This window comes from Bubalus bubalis, chromosome 12 (genome assembly GCF_019923935.1).
Source record: "Bubalus bubalis isolate 160015118507 breed Murrah chromosome 12, NDDB_SH_1, whole genome shotgun sequence".
Taxonomy (NCBI): domain Eukaryota; kingdom Metazoa; phylum Chordata; class Mammalia; order Artiodactyla; family Bovidae; genus Bubalus; species Bubalus bubalis.
In genome coordinates this window covers 105348816-105367904 of record NC_059168.1, presented here as the reverse complement: position 1 = coordinate 105367904, position 19089 = coordinate 105348816, and the positions used below count along the sequence as shown (strand labels likewise).

The 19089-nt window shown below is 65.2% G+C and overlaps 1 protein-coding gene and 1 long non-coding RNA gene across 5 annotated transcripts; one reads left to right on the top strand and one right to left on the bottom strand.

Moving 5' to 3' along the window:
* Nucleotides 1-1899: 1899 nt before the first annotated feature.
* TRAF2 (TNF receptor associated factor 2) lies at nt 1900-18022 on the bottom strand. Of its 4 annotated transcripts, none has more exons than XM_006062519.3 (11): nt 17918-18022; nt 12115-12330; nt 11689-11767; nt 11442-11540; nt 7618-7779; nt 7407-7481; nt 6134-6208; nt 4539-4865; nt 3948-4125; nt 3420-3568; nt 1900-3035 (listed from the first exon to the last, which is right to left on the bottom strand). In XM_006062519.3, exons 2-11 carry the CDS (start codon nt 12300-12302, stop codon nt 2817-2819), a joined length of 1551 nt encoding a protein of 516 aa, XP_006062581.1. In that variant the 5' UTR covers nt 12303-12330; nt 17918-18022; the 3' UTR covers nt 1900-2816. The 4 variants fall into 4 exon arrangements, with proteins under 4 accessions (XP_006062581.1, XP_025133360.1, XP_044782488.1 ...); XM_025277575.2 differs by lacking the exon at nt 17918-18022 and adding an exon at nt 17731-17854; XM_044926553.1 differs by lacking the exons at nt 6134-6208; nt 17918-18022.
* LOC123328675 lies at nt 5779-7400 on the top strand. Its single transcript, XR_006543675.1, has 4 exons — nt 5779-5916; nt 6053-6275; nt 6496-6572; nt 7005-7400. It is a non-coding gene; the product is annotated as an uncharacterized LOC123328675 (long non-coding RNA).
* Nucleotides 18023-19089: the final 1067 nt, after the last annotated feature.

Sequence of the window (19089 nt, the reverse complement as noted above, 5' to 3'; positions counted from 1 at the left end):
GAGCCTGAGCCTAACCAGACCCAGACCAGATGAAGTCCATGTCCAGAGTCTAATGCACAGCTAGGCAGCTCTCACAGAACTGGGGGAAAGACACGCCCAGAGGTGCCGAGCGTGTCAGCGTGAGCATACAGGGACTGTGGCGGCTGCTGAGACACCTGAGCGAGCATCACACACGCTGTGCCACAGATGTTAGGGCAGATGCGTCTCAGCAAGGAAACAGAAACTCACTAGACAGACTCAACAGCAGGATGAAGTCAGAGGAGAGTCGGCGAACGTGACTGAGGACAGGGCAGAGAGGAGAGCAGGGGAGGGCGAGTGAGGGTCTGAGGGCTGTGGGCAGAAGGAAGCGGTTCGAAGAAGTAGTGGCTGACAACGTCCACAGATTTGGTGGAAGATACAAACCTACAGATCGAGGAAGCTGAGCAGGACTCGGGACAAGCACACACATCCGGACACAAGTGACCAGAGGTGAAAGCTGAAGACGGGACACTGACGGCAGAGGCAATGCAGCTCACCCCAGGGGACAGCGTGCGGGGCTGCGCGGCCCTCCAGAGGTCCGGGCCGCAGGAAGCAGCACTCCGGGCGGGCACGCCTCAGCTTGCGGGACCTCCACTTCCAACCGGGGATTGAACTCGGGCCGTGGCGCTGAAAGACTGGAGCCCTAGCAGCTGGCCCGCCAGGGAGGCCCAGAAGCAGAGAATCTTCCGAGTGCTGGGCAAACGGAGACAGCCCGGAACTAGGTCTCCAGTGAGAAGGCCCCGCCCCATTGGGCCTGGTGGAGGCGCTCTCCCGACAGGAAGGACACGACGTGAGCAGGAGGCGGCAGCGGCAGCAACGGGAAACCGTCTCCCGAGTTCTCTAAACACGTGTGACGACTGACTAGGAAGAGGCCAGTTATGATAGCTGGCGAGGCAGCCAACTCATCAAGTAGAGAGAACCATCCCACACGTGTGTGTAGCTAACAGCAGAGCCTCAAAACACACGTGGCACAAAGTGAGACGCGGCAGAAGTGACCGCTGGAGAGGCCAGGCGCTCCTCTCTCAGCAAAAGATGAAGCTAGTCGGCAGAGGCCGTGGAGACACAGCTGAGCCCTCCCCGTCGGCTTCCTAGGCAGCCCAGACAGTGAGCCGCACACCGGGAAGTTTAAAATGGAGAACTGATCCTCTCCGAGTCCTGGAGGCTCAGGTCGGAGCTCACGGGGCTGGCAGGGCCGCTCCTGGGGAGGCGCCCTTCCGGGCTCTTCCTGGGTTCGCCCGCTGTCTCCAGGGCTCTGGAGAGACACGCTCCCCAGGCCGGCACGTGCGTTCCCCTCTGCGTGTCCAGACTCTGGGCATGCTGGATCGAGCCCAGCCTAACGCCTCCCTCTAACTTATCTCTGTAAAGGCTGCCATTCCAAACGAGGTCACGTTCTAAGAACCACTGAGAAACAGTACTTGGTAGCTTTTGGGGAACACAGTTCACCCCATGACGAGTATCAGCCACAAATCTGGTACATACAGGACGCTCCCCTCACCGACCACAGCAGCACAGACAGGCACGGGATTCCAGGCGCTTCCTCCAGCCAGGAGGGATCCTGCCGAAGCTGCGAGCCTGTGCGCAGGGCTGGATGGGACGCAGGGCAGCAGGGACGCCCGGCCAGCCCTGGAGACAGGCACAGGCAGGTGTGTGCCTGTGGGAGTGGAGTGGGGAGGCGACAGACTGGGGGGGCTGGCGTTTACAGCCCCGCCGTGCTCAGCACGCCAGGCTCTCTACCCTGGGGCAGGGGACCCGGTGCACACATGTCCCGTGTGGGAGACCAGACATGGAGACAGAAATCACACACACAGCAGAGGACCTGATCGGCAAGGGCAGCGCCTTGGCCAGCTGAGGCGGCACGAGGGGAAGGAAGCCGGACTCCGCTTTTCTGCAACGCCTCTTTTTAATTAAAATATGTAATTCAAAACGTGGACATGGCTAACTCTGGGCACGGAGTTTATAGCTCTCCGTGCTGTGCTGCTGATTAACGTCTCAAACCAGAGAAGTGAGTGGCAGCGCTGAGCGTGTCCTGCGGGCCCCGGGGTCTCTGAGGACCTGGCCCTCCAGTCTCCCAGTCGCAGTCACGAGCACAGCTGGGTGTGGACAGCCAGAGGCCAGGGCCTGTGCCCGGCCGGGGCCCACCAGCTGCACCCCGTGCTCAGGCCGCCCGGGCTCTGCCGCTGTCAAGGGGACCCCCAGGGCGGGCGAGGCTGCTCCTGGGGCAACACCACATCAGGCCGCCACTGAAGACAAAGCCACTGACACTTTCCAGGCCGGGGGCCCTGCTCTCCACGGAGCCCCTGGTGACACCTGAGGGAGGGAAGCTGCCCAACAAGCAGTCTCCCAGGAGAACAGCCGATTTCCCTGAGGTCCGCGGTGTCCAGGAGCCACGGGACGCTCAGGGAGACGGCCAGGGTCACTGCCCCCAGGGCCGGAGCCAGGACAGCACTCAGCACAGAGAGCTGAGGGTTTGCTAACACCTCCCCGCGTGGACGGGAAAGTTGACGTGTCTCTTGGCAGGGCTGGGCCCCCCACACACCCCGCAGGGCCGGGGACATGGGGCACCCCCCGCGTGCAGCCTGTCAGGCTGGCCCAGCAGGGCTCTCCTCCGAGCGGCAGCCAGGCCCGAGGCCGACCCTCCTCTCCCGGGCTCCTAGCCACGGCCGCCCTGCTGTGGGCTGAGGGCTCCAGGGCCGTGGGGCGCAGCTGCCAGGGACACACGGCCCCGCTCAGGACGGGCCCTTCAGGACTGAGCTCAGCAGGCACGCAGCCAGCGCAGGGCCGCGCTGCGCCAGAGGCGGCTAGAGCCCGGTCAGGTCCACAATGGCCTTGATAAAGATGGCGTCGTCACGCACGTAGGAGTTCTTGGCCTCCATCTTGGAGACAGGGCAGAAGAGTGGGCAGCCGCTGGCGATGTTCATGTCGCCGACCGGCCTCTGGAAGGAGGACGAGGTCACGTCGGGCCTGAAGGCGTCGATCACGTGCTCCCGGTTGTTCTGGTCCAGCAGCATCAGGGTCACCTGGGAGGAGAGCGCCCGGGGGCCACAGGGAATCACGGCTCCGAGGGCGGCTGGGCGTGTCCATCTGGACCCGTCCCGGCCTGTCTGCTGACAGAGGCCCAAGGCTGGCGCGGATGTGTGGCCCGCGGGCCTTCTCTCTGAGGACACTCGTCTCACGGGCATTTTCTCAGCAGGAGCTCCCAGCTGCCCCGGCCCAGGAGCAGCGCCCCCCGGGGAGAAGCGCGACCCCGCCCTGCGCTCGGGGACGCCACATCCTCCGTGAGGGCCACGGGGCTGTGTGTCCCCTCACTTCCGTCCTGACCTAGACCCAGACCTGGGTCCCCAGCTCAGCCCGGCTGCCCTCCGCCCTGGCACACAAGCTCTCTGAGGCAGCCCTGCACGCACCTTCTGGTTGAAGGGCCAGCGTAGGAGGGCGTCGTGCGGGCCGCGCATCAGCACAAAGAAGAGGGACAGGTGTGTGCCGCGCCCTGTGCCGTCCCCGTTGAGGTAGGCGCGCAGGCACATCTTGTAGCCGTACCTGCTGGTGTAGAAGGCTGCGGGGCGGCGGGGGTGAGCTCAGGCCGGCCGTGCGGCCCCCCCACAGCGCCTGCCACTCAGCCCGGGCTCGAGGAGGGGTCAGCCACCGGCGCAGACAGACACAGAGCGCTCAGAAACGGGAACGTGAGCCCATGTTGGCCCTGCTGCCGGCCGGGAGGCTCAGGCTGGGTCAACGTGCAGCTCGCAGGGCTCTGGGCAGAGGGCCAAGGTCAGCCACCCCCGGTGTGGACGAGCATCCCGTCCAACGAGGAGTGGAGGGCTGAGCACTGGGTGCAGCGGGGGCGGCCGTGTAAGAGTGAGGGGGGTGAGGAGCAGGGAGCAGGCCTGCGGCAGACCCCAGCCCAGGGGCGGGGGCGGGAAAGCCCCCAAGAGCACCTGGGGAGAAGATGGCGGGCGTGCGGCCTGCCACGGCTTCCTGGCGCTTCCTGGAGAAGTCCGAGATCTTCCAGACAAACACGCCGTCGAAGGTGGACGCCTCCATCTCGAGGACCTTCTGCTCCAGGTCGGCCACGGCCAGGTCCTTCAGGCCGATGCTCCTCTCCAGCTGCTGCACCTGGGGCGTGGGGCTGTGAGGACGGGCCTCACCAGGCCCTCAGAGACCAGCTCGCGTCCGGCACACACGAGCTTGTGACAGACCTCCATGCCTGTCCCCATCTCCAGGAGGGTGCCCCTCACCCAGCGCCTCAGCCTTCCTGGGCTCAGCTGCTCGCAGGTGGGCTCCATGCCCCCGAGACCCCCACCCCAGGAGGAAATGCGTGTGGGTCCACACAAGCAGCAAGCACGCCCCCCGCGGCCACCTCCGCCCCCGTCGGAGGAAGGGCTCAGAGGAGCTCTGCTCAGGCCCTGGCGGAGCAGGGAGCCTGCCGGACACCCAGGCGCCACCCTCCATCCCTGGCTCGGACACCCCACACCCCTGTCTGAGGAGGCCTGGGCACTGCGGGCACGCGCCCCGCCCCCAGCACGGACCTTGTTGCTCAGGGCCTCGATCCTGTCTTGGTCCAGCCGGTGCTGCCGGCCGCAGGCCTCAGCCGTCACGGCCACCCGCTCCACCTCCCGGTTCAGCACACAGACGATGTTCTCGAAGGTGGCCGTCTTCCGCTCCAGGGCCTCGCACCTCTGCAGCAGCTCCGCCACCCTGGAGGGTGTGCCGGCCTCCCAGGCGCCCTCGCCTGGCCTGAGGAGCGGGCGGCTGTCCCCCGGGGGCCGCCCAGCCTCCAGCAGGACGCCCAGCAGCAGGGCCAGGTGCTCCCGGAGCCGCTGCGCCTCGTGCTCCGGCTGCTGCTCGCTCTCCACCTGCCGGGGAGACAGCACTCAGCCCTGCAGGCGCCGGGCGCAGACCTCAGCAGGCGCCGGGCCCGAGCGCGCGGCGGCAGGAGCGTGAGCCCCGACACTGAGCGGCAGCGTGGCGCCACCCACCCCCACCTGGGGACACAGACCTCCCCACGGGCCGCCCCCGCGCGTGGGCCGCGGGAGGAGCCATCAAAGACGCTGCCACATGGCGGGGCGTGGGGATAAAATTCACCTTCAGGTAGTCCCCCCACACAGATCTGACTTTGAAGCCACATCCCTTGCAAAGCTCCACAGCGAGTGTGGAGGGTCAGAAGGGCCGAGAAAGTCTCAAGCACAGATAAAGGGACACAGCTGCACGGGAGGTCTCGCGCCTGGGAACCTGGGGTGCTTGACGTGGAGGCTGTGCCGAGGCCGCTGCTGGAGCCACGAGGTCAACAGGACGGGACCCTCCATAGGCCGAGAGGAGGCCCTTCACGCCCTGGGCCCCTCTGCTGGCTGCTAACAGCCCTTGGGCCCATGTGGAAAATAAACAGCGCTGCAATGCCCAGAAGCAGGAGGGCACACACAGACCGAGGGATGGAGGGGGCCCCACCCCCATTCAACCTCAGAAAATCAGGGCAGGTGATGAGACCCAGCGACGCCAAGTCACCAGGTACCAGCAGCGCCAGCAGGACGCGCCCGCCGAGCGCAGAGGGCTGGGGTGCCCGTCTCTATGGGCCAGGCCTGCACATGCCCAGCCCTCGGGGACACAGAACCGGTGAGAGAGGAGGGCCAGGGCCACGCGCACAGGGAGCCGCCCAGAAGCTGGCAGGTGCGGCCACAGAGAGGAGGTGGGTTCAAGGTCCAGAGAAAGTCGGCGTGCTGGAGGACAGCTGGGCCAGTGTGGGAGTGAGATCACACAGCAGGGCCATGCAGGCCACAGAAGTGAGGTGGGGAGGGCTAGGGGCCATCTGGGAAGAACAGAAGCTGGGCCGGAGACCGGACGTGACGAGAGACAGGAGGCAGGTCCAGGATGACCACGGGGCTTTTGGCCAGAATAGCCAGGTGAAGCGAGGTGAGCGGATGGGCAGGGGGCGTGGCCAGCCCTCGGGGGGCGCAACATGCTGGGCATCCTTTCCACTGGGTGGTCAAGGCTGGGCACTGGGGATCACTGGGAGGACAATGGACAGAGCCAGACACCCGTGGGCCAGGCTGGAGTGAGAGTGGAGACGTGTCCAGAAGGGCCTCTGCTTGAGAACGAGAAGCCGGGCCACCTGCAGACCTGGACTCACCATCTCGGGGCAGCCAACAGCGTGAAATCGGCACGGGACTCGGCATCTGCCACATGCCCGGACGTGGTCCTGAAACTGACGGGCCTGGAGTCAACACCGCTCCGCCTCTGCTCTGGCCACTCACCCCTGCGGCCCCGACCAGGTCAGAGTCTGAGCAAAGGTCCCTGGACCCACCCCACCGGCTTCTGCACACTCAGGCCAGACAAGGCCCAGCAAGGTGCTCCCAAAGCTGCAGTGCACACTCGTGCACATGCACACTCACACTCACACGCATATGTGCAAACTCGGCCACGTGTGTGCTTGAAGCCAGCACAGGCTGAGGACATCTCAGATCATTCGCGGAGCCTCTATTCCCCGCACAGGCCTCCGAGTCCCAGAAAGCAGCCCTGCCGTCTCCCCCCCACAGCCGGTCTATGGCCCCGGGGCTCTAAGGCCGGAGGTGAGTTAGCGGGAGTCGCTCAGTTGTGTCTGACCCTTTGTGACCCCATGGACTGTAGCCTGCCAGGCTCCCCTGTCCATGAGATTCTCCAGGCAAGAATACTGGAGTGGGATGCCATGCCTTCCTCCAGGGAGCAAACTACACCCCAATATAAAAAAAACCTGGGGGGGATGCTGGTGAAACTCAAGGCAGAAAAGCTCTTGGCCACGTTCACACGCCGAGCATCGCCACCTGAAACCAGCCGGGACACAGTCCTCACCGCTTGTGCGGCCAGGCCTGAGGGACCAAGGCTGGCAGGGCGGGTCGGGACGGGCCCCCTCCCGGCCTGGGAGGGACCTGAGCCCCCACGCGCCCAGAAAGCACCCACCACCCAGTCCTCACCCTGGAGCACCGTGACGGCTCAACACAGCTACAAGCAAGTTTTCTCTACAGAGCGACCCCAGACACTCAAAAGAAGAGAAGACAAATGGACTCTGTCAGACGCACCACGGCTGCCTCCCCAAAAACAGGCCACAGGGCTCTCATCCTCCCCCCAGAGCTGGAGGACTGGAGAGACAGCCGGCCAAACAGGTCAGATCCCCACACAGCTAGCAGGGACGTGAGATGGGCCCGCGAGACCACGTGCTGTGTGAGCAGACGAGAGCTGCTGCCCACCCCACCCTGCCCCACCCTCAGAGACAGAGACCCCCAGCAAACTGGGAGCCCCGACACAGCGTGGAACACCCAAGCGCCAGGTCCCCGCCCCCGCGGGCCAAGGGCGCAGACCCCGGGTGGTGCCTTGGGGGGTGGGGGGGCGGGAGAGACATGGCGCCCACCCTGGCCCAGAGCGCCCACCTTCTCACGGGCGATCTTCTTCTTGCCGCAGCCGTCGCACGTCAAGGGGAACTTGGGGCAGATCTGGTGGTGCGCCTGCAAGGGGCACGGCGGCCGTCAGAGCCCTGGCCCGGCGTGCGGGGGGCGTCCACAGGCTCGGGGCCGGCCCGTCTGGACGCCAGGAGGCCGAGGGAGGGAGACGCGGGCCCGCGTGCCACCCCGGCGCGCTGACCTTCATGTCGGCGGGGGAGCAGGGCGCCCTGCAGTGCCGGCAGCTGAGGCTCCGCTCCGGGCACTGGTGCTCCAGGTGGTGCTCCTTCTCGCCCAGGCGCACGAGGCCTTTGCAGGCCGGGCACTCGGTCAGCATGAATGGGCACTGTCCTTCGTGGCAGCTCTGGCAACAGAGGGCGCGGGCGTCGGCGGGGCAGTGGCGGGATGCTGGCCGCGTCCAGCCCACGGGACCCCCACGCTCACTCCGGTGCCCCTGCTCCAGGGCAGAGAGCAGGACCCGGGTCCAGCCGGCGGAGCCCCACCTTCTGGACACAGAGGGGACGGTGAGGAGGGCACGGAGGCAGAAGAACAGGCTCTCAGAGGACGAAAGGCAGAGAAGAGCCACCCCGGCCCAGGCGACAGCCAGGCGGAGGCCCTCCCCTCACCCTCCTGGAGCCGAGGCCATGGGTGACGTGGCCGGGGACGCGAGGTCCCAGCCTGGGCTCCGAACGATCAGCCAGGCCCAGGCTGTCCCAGGAGAGGTGACGACGCGGGTGGCTGTACCGCGGCCGTGAGAGCCAGGCCTGCCGGGCACTGGGGTGGCCACAGGGTGAGAGAGGAGGCGGAGGCAGCTGGAGCGGAGAGAAAGGGTGGGCCGGGAAATGGGCGGGGTGGTGGGCGCAGGGGACAGGCGGAGACCGGGAGAGCCGTCAGGAAGCCTGGCCGGAAGGGGCGCAGGAAGAGGCAGTAAGCAGAACACAGGACGTGATGCTTGGTGTGCGGTGGTTTTATAAAAACTGCAGTCAAATCCACATCATGTGAACATGACCACTCGTAGGAGCACAGCTAGGCGCCAAGCACACCACCCCGCGGGGCCAGAGCCTCCGTGGAGATGCAGGCTGGGCCCCCACCAAGCGGGGGCTGCTCAGGGCTGCAGGGCCGATCTGCAGGGCCGGATGCCCAAGAGGTCAGCCACAGTGACCCTGAAGGAGGAGGAGCCTGTCTCGGGCCATCTCCACGCGGCCCACAGTCCAGGACGGCACGCACACACGGCCTCCAACTCGCGCAGCAGGCTTGGCTGCGGGGAAAGCAGAACCCCGGAGCACCCTGGAGGCTCGGCATGGGGGGGCCCTCCAGGCAGCCGGGGAGCCCCCAGGACCCCAGCTCCATGCTGCCCCAGGGGTGCGCATCAGATGGGATGCAGCCCCCAGGCAGCCCCACATGGCCGGGGGGGGGGGGGGGGGGGCGGTAGGGACGCTGCTGCGGAGGCCGGGCCCCAGGACACAGACGGGCCACGCAGCGAGGGGGCAGGACAATACCAGATGCAGGGAGCAGAGTGGAGGGACCCTGCCCCGGGGCTGCCGCTCCATGCACAGCGCCTCAAACACTGCCCTGCAGGTATGCCCAGGGGGCACGTCCCTGAACCCCCAGGGCACCCGCAACTCCCCAGAGGGCTCTGGTCTGACCGCACTGAGCGCAGGGCAAACCACCACACAGAGGCTGAGGGGGCCTGAGACGCCCACGGCTCCTGAAGCACAAACAAGGGGCACCTGGGTTTGATCAAAGCAAAGGAAATGCTGGAGGCTGGGCACGGGGCAGCTTGACCAAGCCTGGAGAGGAAGGCCCGCCTGGTCGAGCCCGGCCCCACTCCACGGCGGCCACCCCCAGGCTCAGGGTCCCGCTCAGGGGCCGGGCTGGCTCCATCAGCTCCCACTCCTCTCGGACGGCACGGAGAAATCAACAAACACGCCGTCAGCCAGAGTTCAAACCAAATGCTTAGGTGTTTCAACTTTGGATGCCCCGGCAGGGCCCAGCACCCCCGCTGTGCGCCCCTTTCAGCTGCAACGGCCCCATAGCCTGGCCCCCTCAGGTCCGCCCGGACCCTCCTCTGAAGCCCGAGGTCCTTTCTCCCTGCTGTTCCCTCCCCCGTTCCCTGCCTTTCCCTTCCAGAGAGCAGCCCCCAGCCGCCCCCACCTGCATTTGGCAGGTGCTCCACCACCTTTTGACTGAACTGGAACATTATCTCACTGGGTTCTTAGAAAATGCTAGACATCACCGCAAGGGAAAAGCTTATTCAAAGGCTACACAGGATTTTCCCCATCTTTCCACACTCTCCGGAGCTCAGCTGCAGCCCCAGCATTTCCCAGCACAGCCCCAGTTCTGAGCAACCCAGAGGGCAGATGTCTTGGTGCAGGGCAGAGGGCGGGGCCACCATGCAGCAAGGTGGCTGCCCGCACACGGAGGCGGGCCTCGCTGGCTGTGGCCTCTCGAGCCAGTGACAGGTTAAGCCTGCACCGAGGGCTGCACTCAAGAGACCAGGCGGGCCCGCCTCCCACATGACCACCCCCTTGGGGACTTTCCTGAGCTCCCAGGCCCAGCCAGGGACTTTCCAGCCCGCGTGCCTGCAGGGCTGGCGGGCCCACGGCTGGCTGTGGTCCCAGGCTCTTGGCCAGAGGCCCTCGAAGCTGCCCTCGCACTGCCAGCCGGACGCAGAAGAAACCCCCGAGGACTCGGGAGCTGGGGTTACTCCACCTGTCCCCAGGGACCTTTGGTCCCCTCAAAGCGCATCACAGCATCCCCCCCCAGGGAGACCCTGCCCCAAGGCCTCCTCTCTGACAGCCCCGGGCAGCAACAGTGCAGGCCCGTCCACAGACGGGACCCGTCCTGCCGCTGCCCCGCGGTGGCCCATGGAGTCCCGCTCCCGGAAGGGGCGCAGAGAGGCCTGTGCGTCCTGGCCCAGTGCCTGATCAGAGCAGAGCATACGTGCTGTCCATCTGCCCACAGGTTCCTCCACAGACGTGGACAAGCTGTTCTGGCAAAATGCAGACCCCGAGAGCCCGAAGCCCACAATGTCGAGTCGGGCAAGAAAACAGGTAGCACCGCTGGACATGGCCCAGGGCTGGGGATAGGAAGAGAGGATCCGTGGGGACCCAGGGTCCCAACGCCAGAGCCGACGGGCCCCGCTCTCGGGCGGAAACTCAGGACAGCCTGGACTTGCCCCCCGGCTGGGAGACTGCTCTGTGGTCTGGGCAGCCCTGGGGAGAGAACAGGTGCCCTGCAGACAGCCCTGCAGCCTCGCCAGGGGGCTGTGTGGGCACTGAGGCCTCCTCCGGGGCCCAGCCTGGGGCCCCCCCCCGACACACGAGCCCCGGCCCCTCGGGCGGGGCCTGGCCACTCTGCCCTGTCGCGCTCCCCTCCCTCAGACCCCGCGTCACAGACCCCATGGCTGAGAGTGGCCTCGGAGTAACGGCCCAAGGCCCCTCCCCCTGCAGCCTGGGGCGGGCTCCCCTGTTCTCAAGACTAGGCCTAGCCCGGGGTCTGACCCGCCACAGCGTGGGCACCGCGTCCTCCGCGGGGAGCACCCGATCCCTGGGAAGTGCTGCGGGCACCGCTTGTGCGGACGCCCCGCAGAGGAGAGCCTCCAGGAAGAGCACTGGCCCGGCTCCCGAGGAGGCAGCGGGGTGGTAGGCCCAGCTGCCAGGGTGTGGCTGGCACAGAGGTGCCCCAACCTGCCAGACGGGCCCACAAGAGACGCAGCCGGCCACTGCCCTTGTGGCTGGCACCTTGTCAAGACGCCTTCCTGTGACCCCAGGACTGACAAGCGGGCCACTCCTATATCCTCCAGCGTGAACACGCTCAGCGAGGAGACACCACCACCTCAGCAGCGAGAAAGCTAACTTCTCGCCTGCGTGGTGCTCTGGCCGCACCCGGGCCCCGCACACACTGCTGCTCCCTGCCCCCCGGCCACCCCAGGAGCATGCACAGACAGCGAGCTCCCCAGCCCCAGGCACGCAGCTCCGTGCAGCCACCCAAGTGGCGGCTACTCTCCTCCGTAGAGGCCCCTACCTCGTAGTCCTTCAGAGTCCCCTTCCAGGAGCAGCCCTCACTGGGGCAGACGGCCGGCAGGCTCTCCACCTCCCTGCGGGCAGCATTGTCCGGGAACGCCTGGGGAGACAGCGGCCCTCGGGTGAGCCCCCCACCACCCACCCCAGGCCCGGAGCCGAGGCTCGGGAAGGGCCGTCTGTCCTGTGCAGCTGCTGCCCCCAGGCTCCCTCTCGCGACGCGGCCGGGGCAGCGCCTACGGCTCACTCACCGAGCTGCTCTCCAGGATTGAGACGCCCTCCTCGTAAATGCCCTCGTGCACGCAGGCGGCGCAGCTCTGGGGCCCGGAGCTGGAGGGGGGAGCGGCCCTGTGAGCCTGCTGCCGACGGCGAGCAGCCCCTGCCAGCCACCAGACCCACCCCACGGCCCTGGCACTTTCACGGCCACCAAGTAGGGCGGCCAGCAGGCACAGGCCAGTGTGTGCCAGCGCACCCCACAGACGGACGCGGGGACCGGGGACACTGTCCTGAGGACCGGCCACTGCCCCCGCCTCCCAGCCCCTCGGGGACGCGGGCGCCCGGAGCAAAAGGGCCGTGAGCCTGCGGCTCTGTCAGACTGTGCGGTTCCTACTAAAGACACGGAGGAGTGGGAAGACTGGCCCCAGGAGACGACCGCCTGGCCCCCACCATGGGCCCACCTCAGGATGTTGCTCAGGCAGGAGGAGCAGTAGCGATGCCCACACTGAGCCTGGAAGGGTCTGCGCAGCACGTTCTTGCAGGCTGAGCACAGGTACTTGTCCTCTAGCTTGGTCCCCAGGAGAGTCTTGGAGAAGCCGGGCTGCAGCAGGTCCAGGGAGCCGGGAGGGGTCACGCTGGCTGCAGCCATGAGCGCCGCAGCCCACCAAGCCCACGCCCTAAGGGAGAGCACAGCGCGTCAGGGTGGGTCTGGGGACGCGCAGCCACCAGGGGCCGAGGCCACTGGGCTATGGGGGTCCAGCCCGAGAGGTGGGACACTGGTCTCGTACACGCGGGGGCCGAGGCTGAGGCAGCGGGCACCCCCCACCGCAGGGTGGCCCCTCTCCCAGGCCAGCCGGCCCAGCCTGCGTCCGACGGAGACCGCAGCCCTCAACCCTTGGGGCTGGCATCTCCTCAAGGCGGCGATCGTGGAGTGCTCGGGAAACACCGGACAGCGTTCACAGTCGCCTGCAGGGGGCCCCCCGGGCAGCCCAGGAGCTGCCGCGCTGACCCCAGCCCCAAGACAGCCGGTCTCCCGCGGCAGCTTTCCACCCAAACACGGCTGGCTGGCTACCCCTCCTGCGGCAGGTGGAGCCCGTTCCACAATCCACACACTGCTACTCCTGTTGGACGCTGAAGAACCACACAACGGTCTCTTTTTTGAGCAATAAAGAGGGAAAAGGCCCCAATACATTGCAGGCCTCGACCTCCCCCTCAGCAGTCACAGCTCCCTGGCCCAGAGCGAGGGCGCTCTGGGAGGTCTCAGTGCTTAAAGCACTGTGTTTCATTCCATCACATCTATAAATGCACTTTAACCCTTAATCGTAAAGGAGTGAAGAAGGAAATGGCAACCTACTCCAGTATTCTTGCCTGGAAAAATCCACAGAGGAGCTTGGCGGGCTGCAGCCCATGGGTCCCCTGACTGAGCACACGTGCGTGAGGGCAGGGGGACATGGGTGGGTAGCCATAAACTGGTAGAAATAAAAAAAAAAGGATCATAACGGGGACACCACAGAGGCTCTAAGCTCGTGCCCAAACCCCACCTGAACCGCACGCTGCTGCGGCCGCCTGCCCAGACACCTGCGCCCCTCCCGCACTGTGGGTGGGCAGCCGGCCACCTTTGTACTCAGGGGACAGATGTGAGGGGTCAAGTGTCAGGAGCCTCCAACCAGGCACCAAACCCCTCCTGGGCCTTCCAAGCTTCCAGTTTATTTTCCAAGTCCTCACTTCTCTTGAGCAAGGTGGTAAAAAGCAAGGAGTGCTCCGCGTGCCCAGCCCTGGCCTCACACTTAACTCACACCCCAAAATACGCTCCAGACGGGAACGCATTGACTTTACACAACAAAGTGACATTCTGCTAAATGGCATTTCTACTAGACAAAAAAAATTACTTATAGAATAACTCCAGTTACAGGGAGTTGGAGGACAGGCAAAGCTAACAGGAGACGAAGGAGCTGGGGGGCGGCTGCCCTGGGGCGATTCTGAGGCAGCAAGCGCGGGGGCTTCTCCCTACCGGCAGCACCCAGACCCCCCCAGGGCTTCCTGAGCGATGGGGCCGGATCGCCCCTTTACCACCACCCCCGTCTCCTGGGGGTGAGGGGAACTAGAGGTGACTTTCTGATGATTTATCAAGCGCACCTTCACAGTGGAGCCCTCTAGAAAACTCTAAACCAGGGGGTTTGGAGAGCTTCTAGATGGACACGGGAAATGCACAGAGGGGGTCTGGCTGCCCTCCCCACCCCCGTACCTGGCCCTGGGTGTCTCTCCCAGCAGGCCGACACTTGAGATTCTCTGAGTTTTCCGAGCTCTGTTAGCAAATCATTGACCCCAAGGAGGGGTCATGAAAAACCTCAATTTACAGTCAGTGGGTCTGAAGTACGGGAGGCCTCGCCCACCCACTGCCATCGGAGGTGGGGTGGGGGCAGCCGTGTGGGGCCAAGCCCTGAATGTGCGGGGCCTATGCTGACTCCAGGCGGCCAGGACACCGGTCGGCGTCCATCGAGAAACGGAGGGCTTCCCTGGTGGCTCGGTGGTGAAGAACTGGCCTGTCAACGCAGGAGACACGGATTCAGTCCCTGGTCCACGAAGATCCCAACATGCCGTGGGGCAGCAAATCCTGAGCCATAACCACTGAGTCTGCACGCCCTGGAGCCCGGGAGCCATGAGAGAGCGGCCCCCGCCCTCCGCAACTGGAGAAGAGCCCCCGCAGCAACAAAGACCCAGCAGAGCCAAAGAGAAATAAATTAAAAAAAAGAAAGGAATGGAGAATTGCTTGGTGTGGAAAAACCCACACATTTGGACTCAGAACCCTTACAGTAGCGGAGCAGAGTTTCCGTGTAGGAGGGTTAGTGCTACGGGAGGGGAGGACTTCCAGAAGGAGCGGTGGCTGTGTGCGTGGACACAGGTGTGTCTGCTGTACACTCAGAATTTGTACACTTTGCTGTACAAGTATTTCATTTTAAAAATAAAGAGACGGAGCTTGTATTCCCAGAGAATCCAAAAAAGATGGTGAAATCCCTAATTATGGTACACTCATGCACATTTATCCAGAACAACCCTGCTTCATAACGTTAACAATGGCAGGGCAACCTTAGAAATGGGTTTTAACACAAAAGAAGCCCCCAGGTGGGCTGCAGCCCCCAGGAGGGTGGAGGCACCTGGCACCTACTGCTCCTTGCCATCTCCTTCACTGCAGGCCTCCTTCGCAAGCCCAGGTCCCACCTGCGTGCAGAGCAGGAGGACCCGCGGAAAGGGCCGTCCCTGCGGGAGATCGCCCAGACCCCAGCTGAGCCCGAGGCCACTGGGCAGCTGGGCCCCACCGTCCTCGCCCACTGCATGGGTGTCAGTGAGTCATCTCAGAAGGGTGAGCTGCTGCCCAAACCAGCGTCACATCAAGAGTCGAACAGGCGGCTGCTGGGGGGCCACCTGTCGCCAGCAGACACACGGGTTCAACTCAAAAGCCTCCCTCTGGGATGCCCCAATGCAGGGACTGAACTCCCCCAAACCCACGCTCCCACCGACAGCTGCCCCTGCTGCTTGAGTGCTTGGGCTCCCACCCCCCAGGGCTGAGCTGCTGCACAGCAGACCTCCCGCGGCCACAGTTAAGGCCTGGCATCTGCGCATGGCGCGCAGCGCGGCCCCAGGACCAGAGCCCCAGTGAGCAGCACTGTTCACACGGCGTCCACCTTCCTTCAAGCTTGACGCGATGCCACGTGATCGGGTACCAACTCAGCACCCAGCAACTGCTGACACGAGAGCGCAGGAGGACACGCTGCGCCCGCCCTTCTCGCAGCATCCACTAGCAGCTACTCGTGCTGCCAAGCCCCCTGCCCTGCCAGACTCTGGCCGAGCAGCGGCCATCACGGGCGCAGCTGTCCCCGGCTCCCGCTGAGCCCACCGCCAGGTCCACCGGGAGCCCGGTCGGCATCCACTGACCAAGCTGGCACATCCTGCCCCCATGAGTCCAGCAATGTTCAGACTGAGAAAGCCCACTTGCAGAAATGAAGACCCAACAATCCCTCCCCCCCCAAAAAAACCAGCATCCAGAACCTGACCACAATGCTACCGCTGGGCCAGGCCACCATCCACCGCGATGTGACTTACTGCAGGGCCGCCCCAGGCCCTTAAACACGTGATGGGGACCCGGCTCCTCCCTCAGAACCCCAGGCTGCCCAAGCAGGCTCTCGGAGTCCCAGAGCGCCCTCACCTGCTCCCTTGGCACAGGGGCATCACGGGCCTGGAGGCAGGGAGGAGGGGCCCGGCCATGTGCGGGGGGTTATGACTGCCCTCCCTGCTTCCCAGGCTCCCACTGGCCACCAACTCCCACGCCTGGGTCCGGCCCTTCCTCTGTGCTGCCCCCGACACACACCAGCCCAGCCATGCCCTACCCCGTTCCAAAGCAGGGCACCCCAATCCTGGAACCTGCACCACATCAGCCCTGCTACTCACCTCCTACCCCCACCACTGCTGTGCATTCACCTCCTAAACCACAGCCAGTCCACAAGAACACCTGCCCCAAACGCCTCTCCACCACCTGCGGGCCTGCCCTGCTGCTCGGAGCCAGGCTTCTGTGGAGCCTGCCTCGGTCCCTCTCCCGAGACACAGCCCCTCCACGGAACAGTGACACGCCCTCCCCCTAGACCCATCTCCCGGAAGGGGCAGTCCTAGCACCCCTCGTGGACGGGGCATCGAGCCCAAGCCTGGACTCGAGGACGGACGGGCTGTGTGCACCGCGCTCCACATGACCCGTGGAGCCTGCAGGGCACTTTTTTCTGAGTTTTCTTCTCTTGACCTTCCTCCCCTTGCTTGTGTGTGCCATCCTGCCATGGAAACCCACCTGCCAGGCTGTGCCGAGTCCACACTGGTGCGCTGACCATGCTGGCAGGTAGGCTGGCCTTTCCCACTGCTGAGAGGGGCCCACACCTGACTCAAGTCAAAAGGTCTATTCTTCCCCCAAAAATACTGTTCCCAGCACCTAGTGATGGTTATAACTCCCCCGCTCCAGCCCCGGCTCACAAGCGCTGTTGAAACGGCCGGTCCCTTCAGTTCCCCAGAGTGACCGAGTCAGTGATGCACACACGTGACCTTCACCTCATCCTGCCGTGCGCCACGCAGGGCGCTGGGCACGCTGAGCGGCACACCACCACCAGTACGGCCGACAGACCGGGGCCACCGGGCACCACGCAGCCTGGGACAGCAGAGGTCTGGGACGCAGGCAGGGGGATGCCCGAAGGGCCCGTGGTGCAGCCTGGGTGTCTCAGGAGGTGCCCACGCAGCTGTCCGCCGCACAGGACCGCAGCGCCCACGGGCTCGGCTCCCAGCGCCGGCCTTCGCAGGCTGCAGCCTCGGGGGGCGGGGCTTCGGTCCCCGGAGGGCAGGCTGAGGTGGGAGCTGGGCCAGGCTGCGGGGCTGGGATCAGCGAGTCCGACGCCCAAATGTGTGAAGAGGCTACTGCCCCCCAGAAAAGGCTTTACAAAAGCACTTCTGAGGAGTTTGAAATTCAAGCAATGAGGAGTTTTACGATATGCAAACTGCACCGCAATAAAGCTGTTAAAAAATACAGAAACAACTCAAGCCACACTTCTGGGCAGGCTGGGAGACTGAGCTACTAAAGGCTGTCGCCGGCCGCACCGCCGGGGACATGTGGCCCCTGAGTCACGCAGGGCCAGGCGCGAGGCCCGGCACGCCCCCTGCCCTGCCAGACTCGGATCCGCCGAGCGGCGGCCGGCGCGGGCGCAGCTGTCTCCGGCTCCCGCTGTGCCCACCGCCGGGTCCACCGGGAGCCCGCTCGGCGTCCACCGAACCCGAGGCCCCACACACGCGGCAGAGCAGCGTCCCCGGGCTCCGCCCGCCCCGGCCGCTGCCTCCGCTCTGGACCCCGCATCCGCCCCGGGGCCCGGGGTCACCGTCGGGCAAGGCCAAAGCGCAGCGGGGCCGGGGCGGGCGGAGGAGCCGCGGCGGCCCCGAGGTCGGGGAGTCCGTCCGCACCCCAAGCGGGCCCGCAGCTGGCGGGCGGCTCGAGGCGCGGGGGCCCCACCGGACCCGGGCCCGCCCCCGCGGACGCCCCGCCGTTCGCGAACCTTCCTGCGTGGGGCCCGCTCCGACTTTCAGTTTCCGGCCCCGAGAAATCCCCTCAGGCGCGCGCGCTGCGGCGTCCGCGCCTCCCGCCGGGCCTCCCGGGTCCGCGCGCCCCGCCACCCCGCGTCCCCGCCCCTAGACCCCGACCCCCGACCCCACCGCGACCCCGACCCCGACGTCAGGACTCACCAACGGTCGCCTCGCGCCCGGAACTGCCTGCCAGCCAGCCGCCGCGGGTGCCGCCGACCCGCCCCCGAGCCCGCCTGACGGACTGCGGTGGGGGCCTACCAGAGGCGCCCAGGAAGCCATAGCGAGCACCGATTGGCTATATTTATCCCCGCCCCCTCATTAGGGCCCCCGCCCACCTGACGGACTGACACAAAAGCCTACCAAGGGCCTGCAGAGAGCCACGGGGGGCCCGATTGGCCGGCCCTGTCCCCGCCCCTCCCGCCTCCTGACGGACTGACACTGGAGCCTACCAGAAGCGCGCAGGGAGCTTCAGCGGGCACCGATTGTTCGGGGCTGCCGCGCCTTGGGTACTTAAGTCTCCCGTGGGCTCTGTCCTGGAAGGACTCCGCGGCTCCTTATGCCGGTGGTAGCTGTTCATTCTCGGAGGGTCAGCTCCAGGCCCAGGGTCCCGGCGTAGAGCTGAGCCCGAGAGTGGGCTACATTCATGAGAAAAAGTACAAACGGACCCCGCCTATCTAAAGGGTGCTTGTGCTTAGTCGCTCAGTCGTGTCCGACTCTGCGACCCCATGGAGTGAAGCCCACAAGGCTCCTCTGTCCATGGGGATTCTCCAGGCAAGAATATTGGAGTGGGTTGCCATGCCCTCCTCCTCCTTCCTGTCTAAAGGGTAGGAAGACCTAAAGGGAGGTCTCCTTTCCAAGTAGTGAAATGTTCTATATCAAGTAGCGGCGATGGTTCCCAGACCTTGCAAAAGTACAGATGACACTGAAATGTAAGCTTGAAAGTGGTTTAAATGGTGAATTTTCTATTATGTGAATTTTACCACCAAACAAAACCAAATATACATGCCTTTGGCATGCAAACACACAAGTGGAAACATTTAGAAAGGAGGCTGCAGTCTTGACCAGAACAAAAGGACCGTGCCGGGAGGGGCAGGGCACTGCCTCTGCGTGTGGGACCCCAGGACAAGCGTTTCTTATCTGCTGAAGGAGGGTGGGGAGGATTCGGATTCTCTCCCGTGGGACACAGCTTTCTAAATACCGGAGAACAGTCTCCTCTGACACCAGCTCGGGGGAAAGGGGATGGCTCTCCCCATCTTGCAGGAAGGGATGGGCAAGATTCCTTTGGCAGGTCGCACAGAACACTGGGCACCCCCGTTCCAGGGGAGCATCAG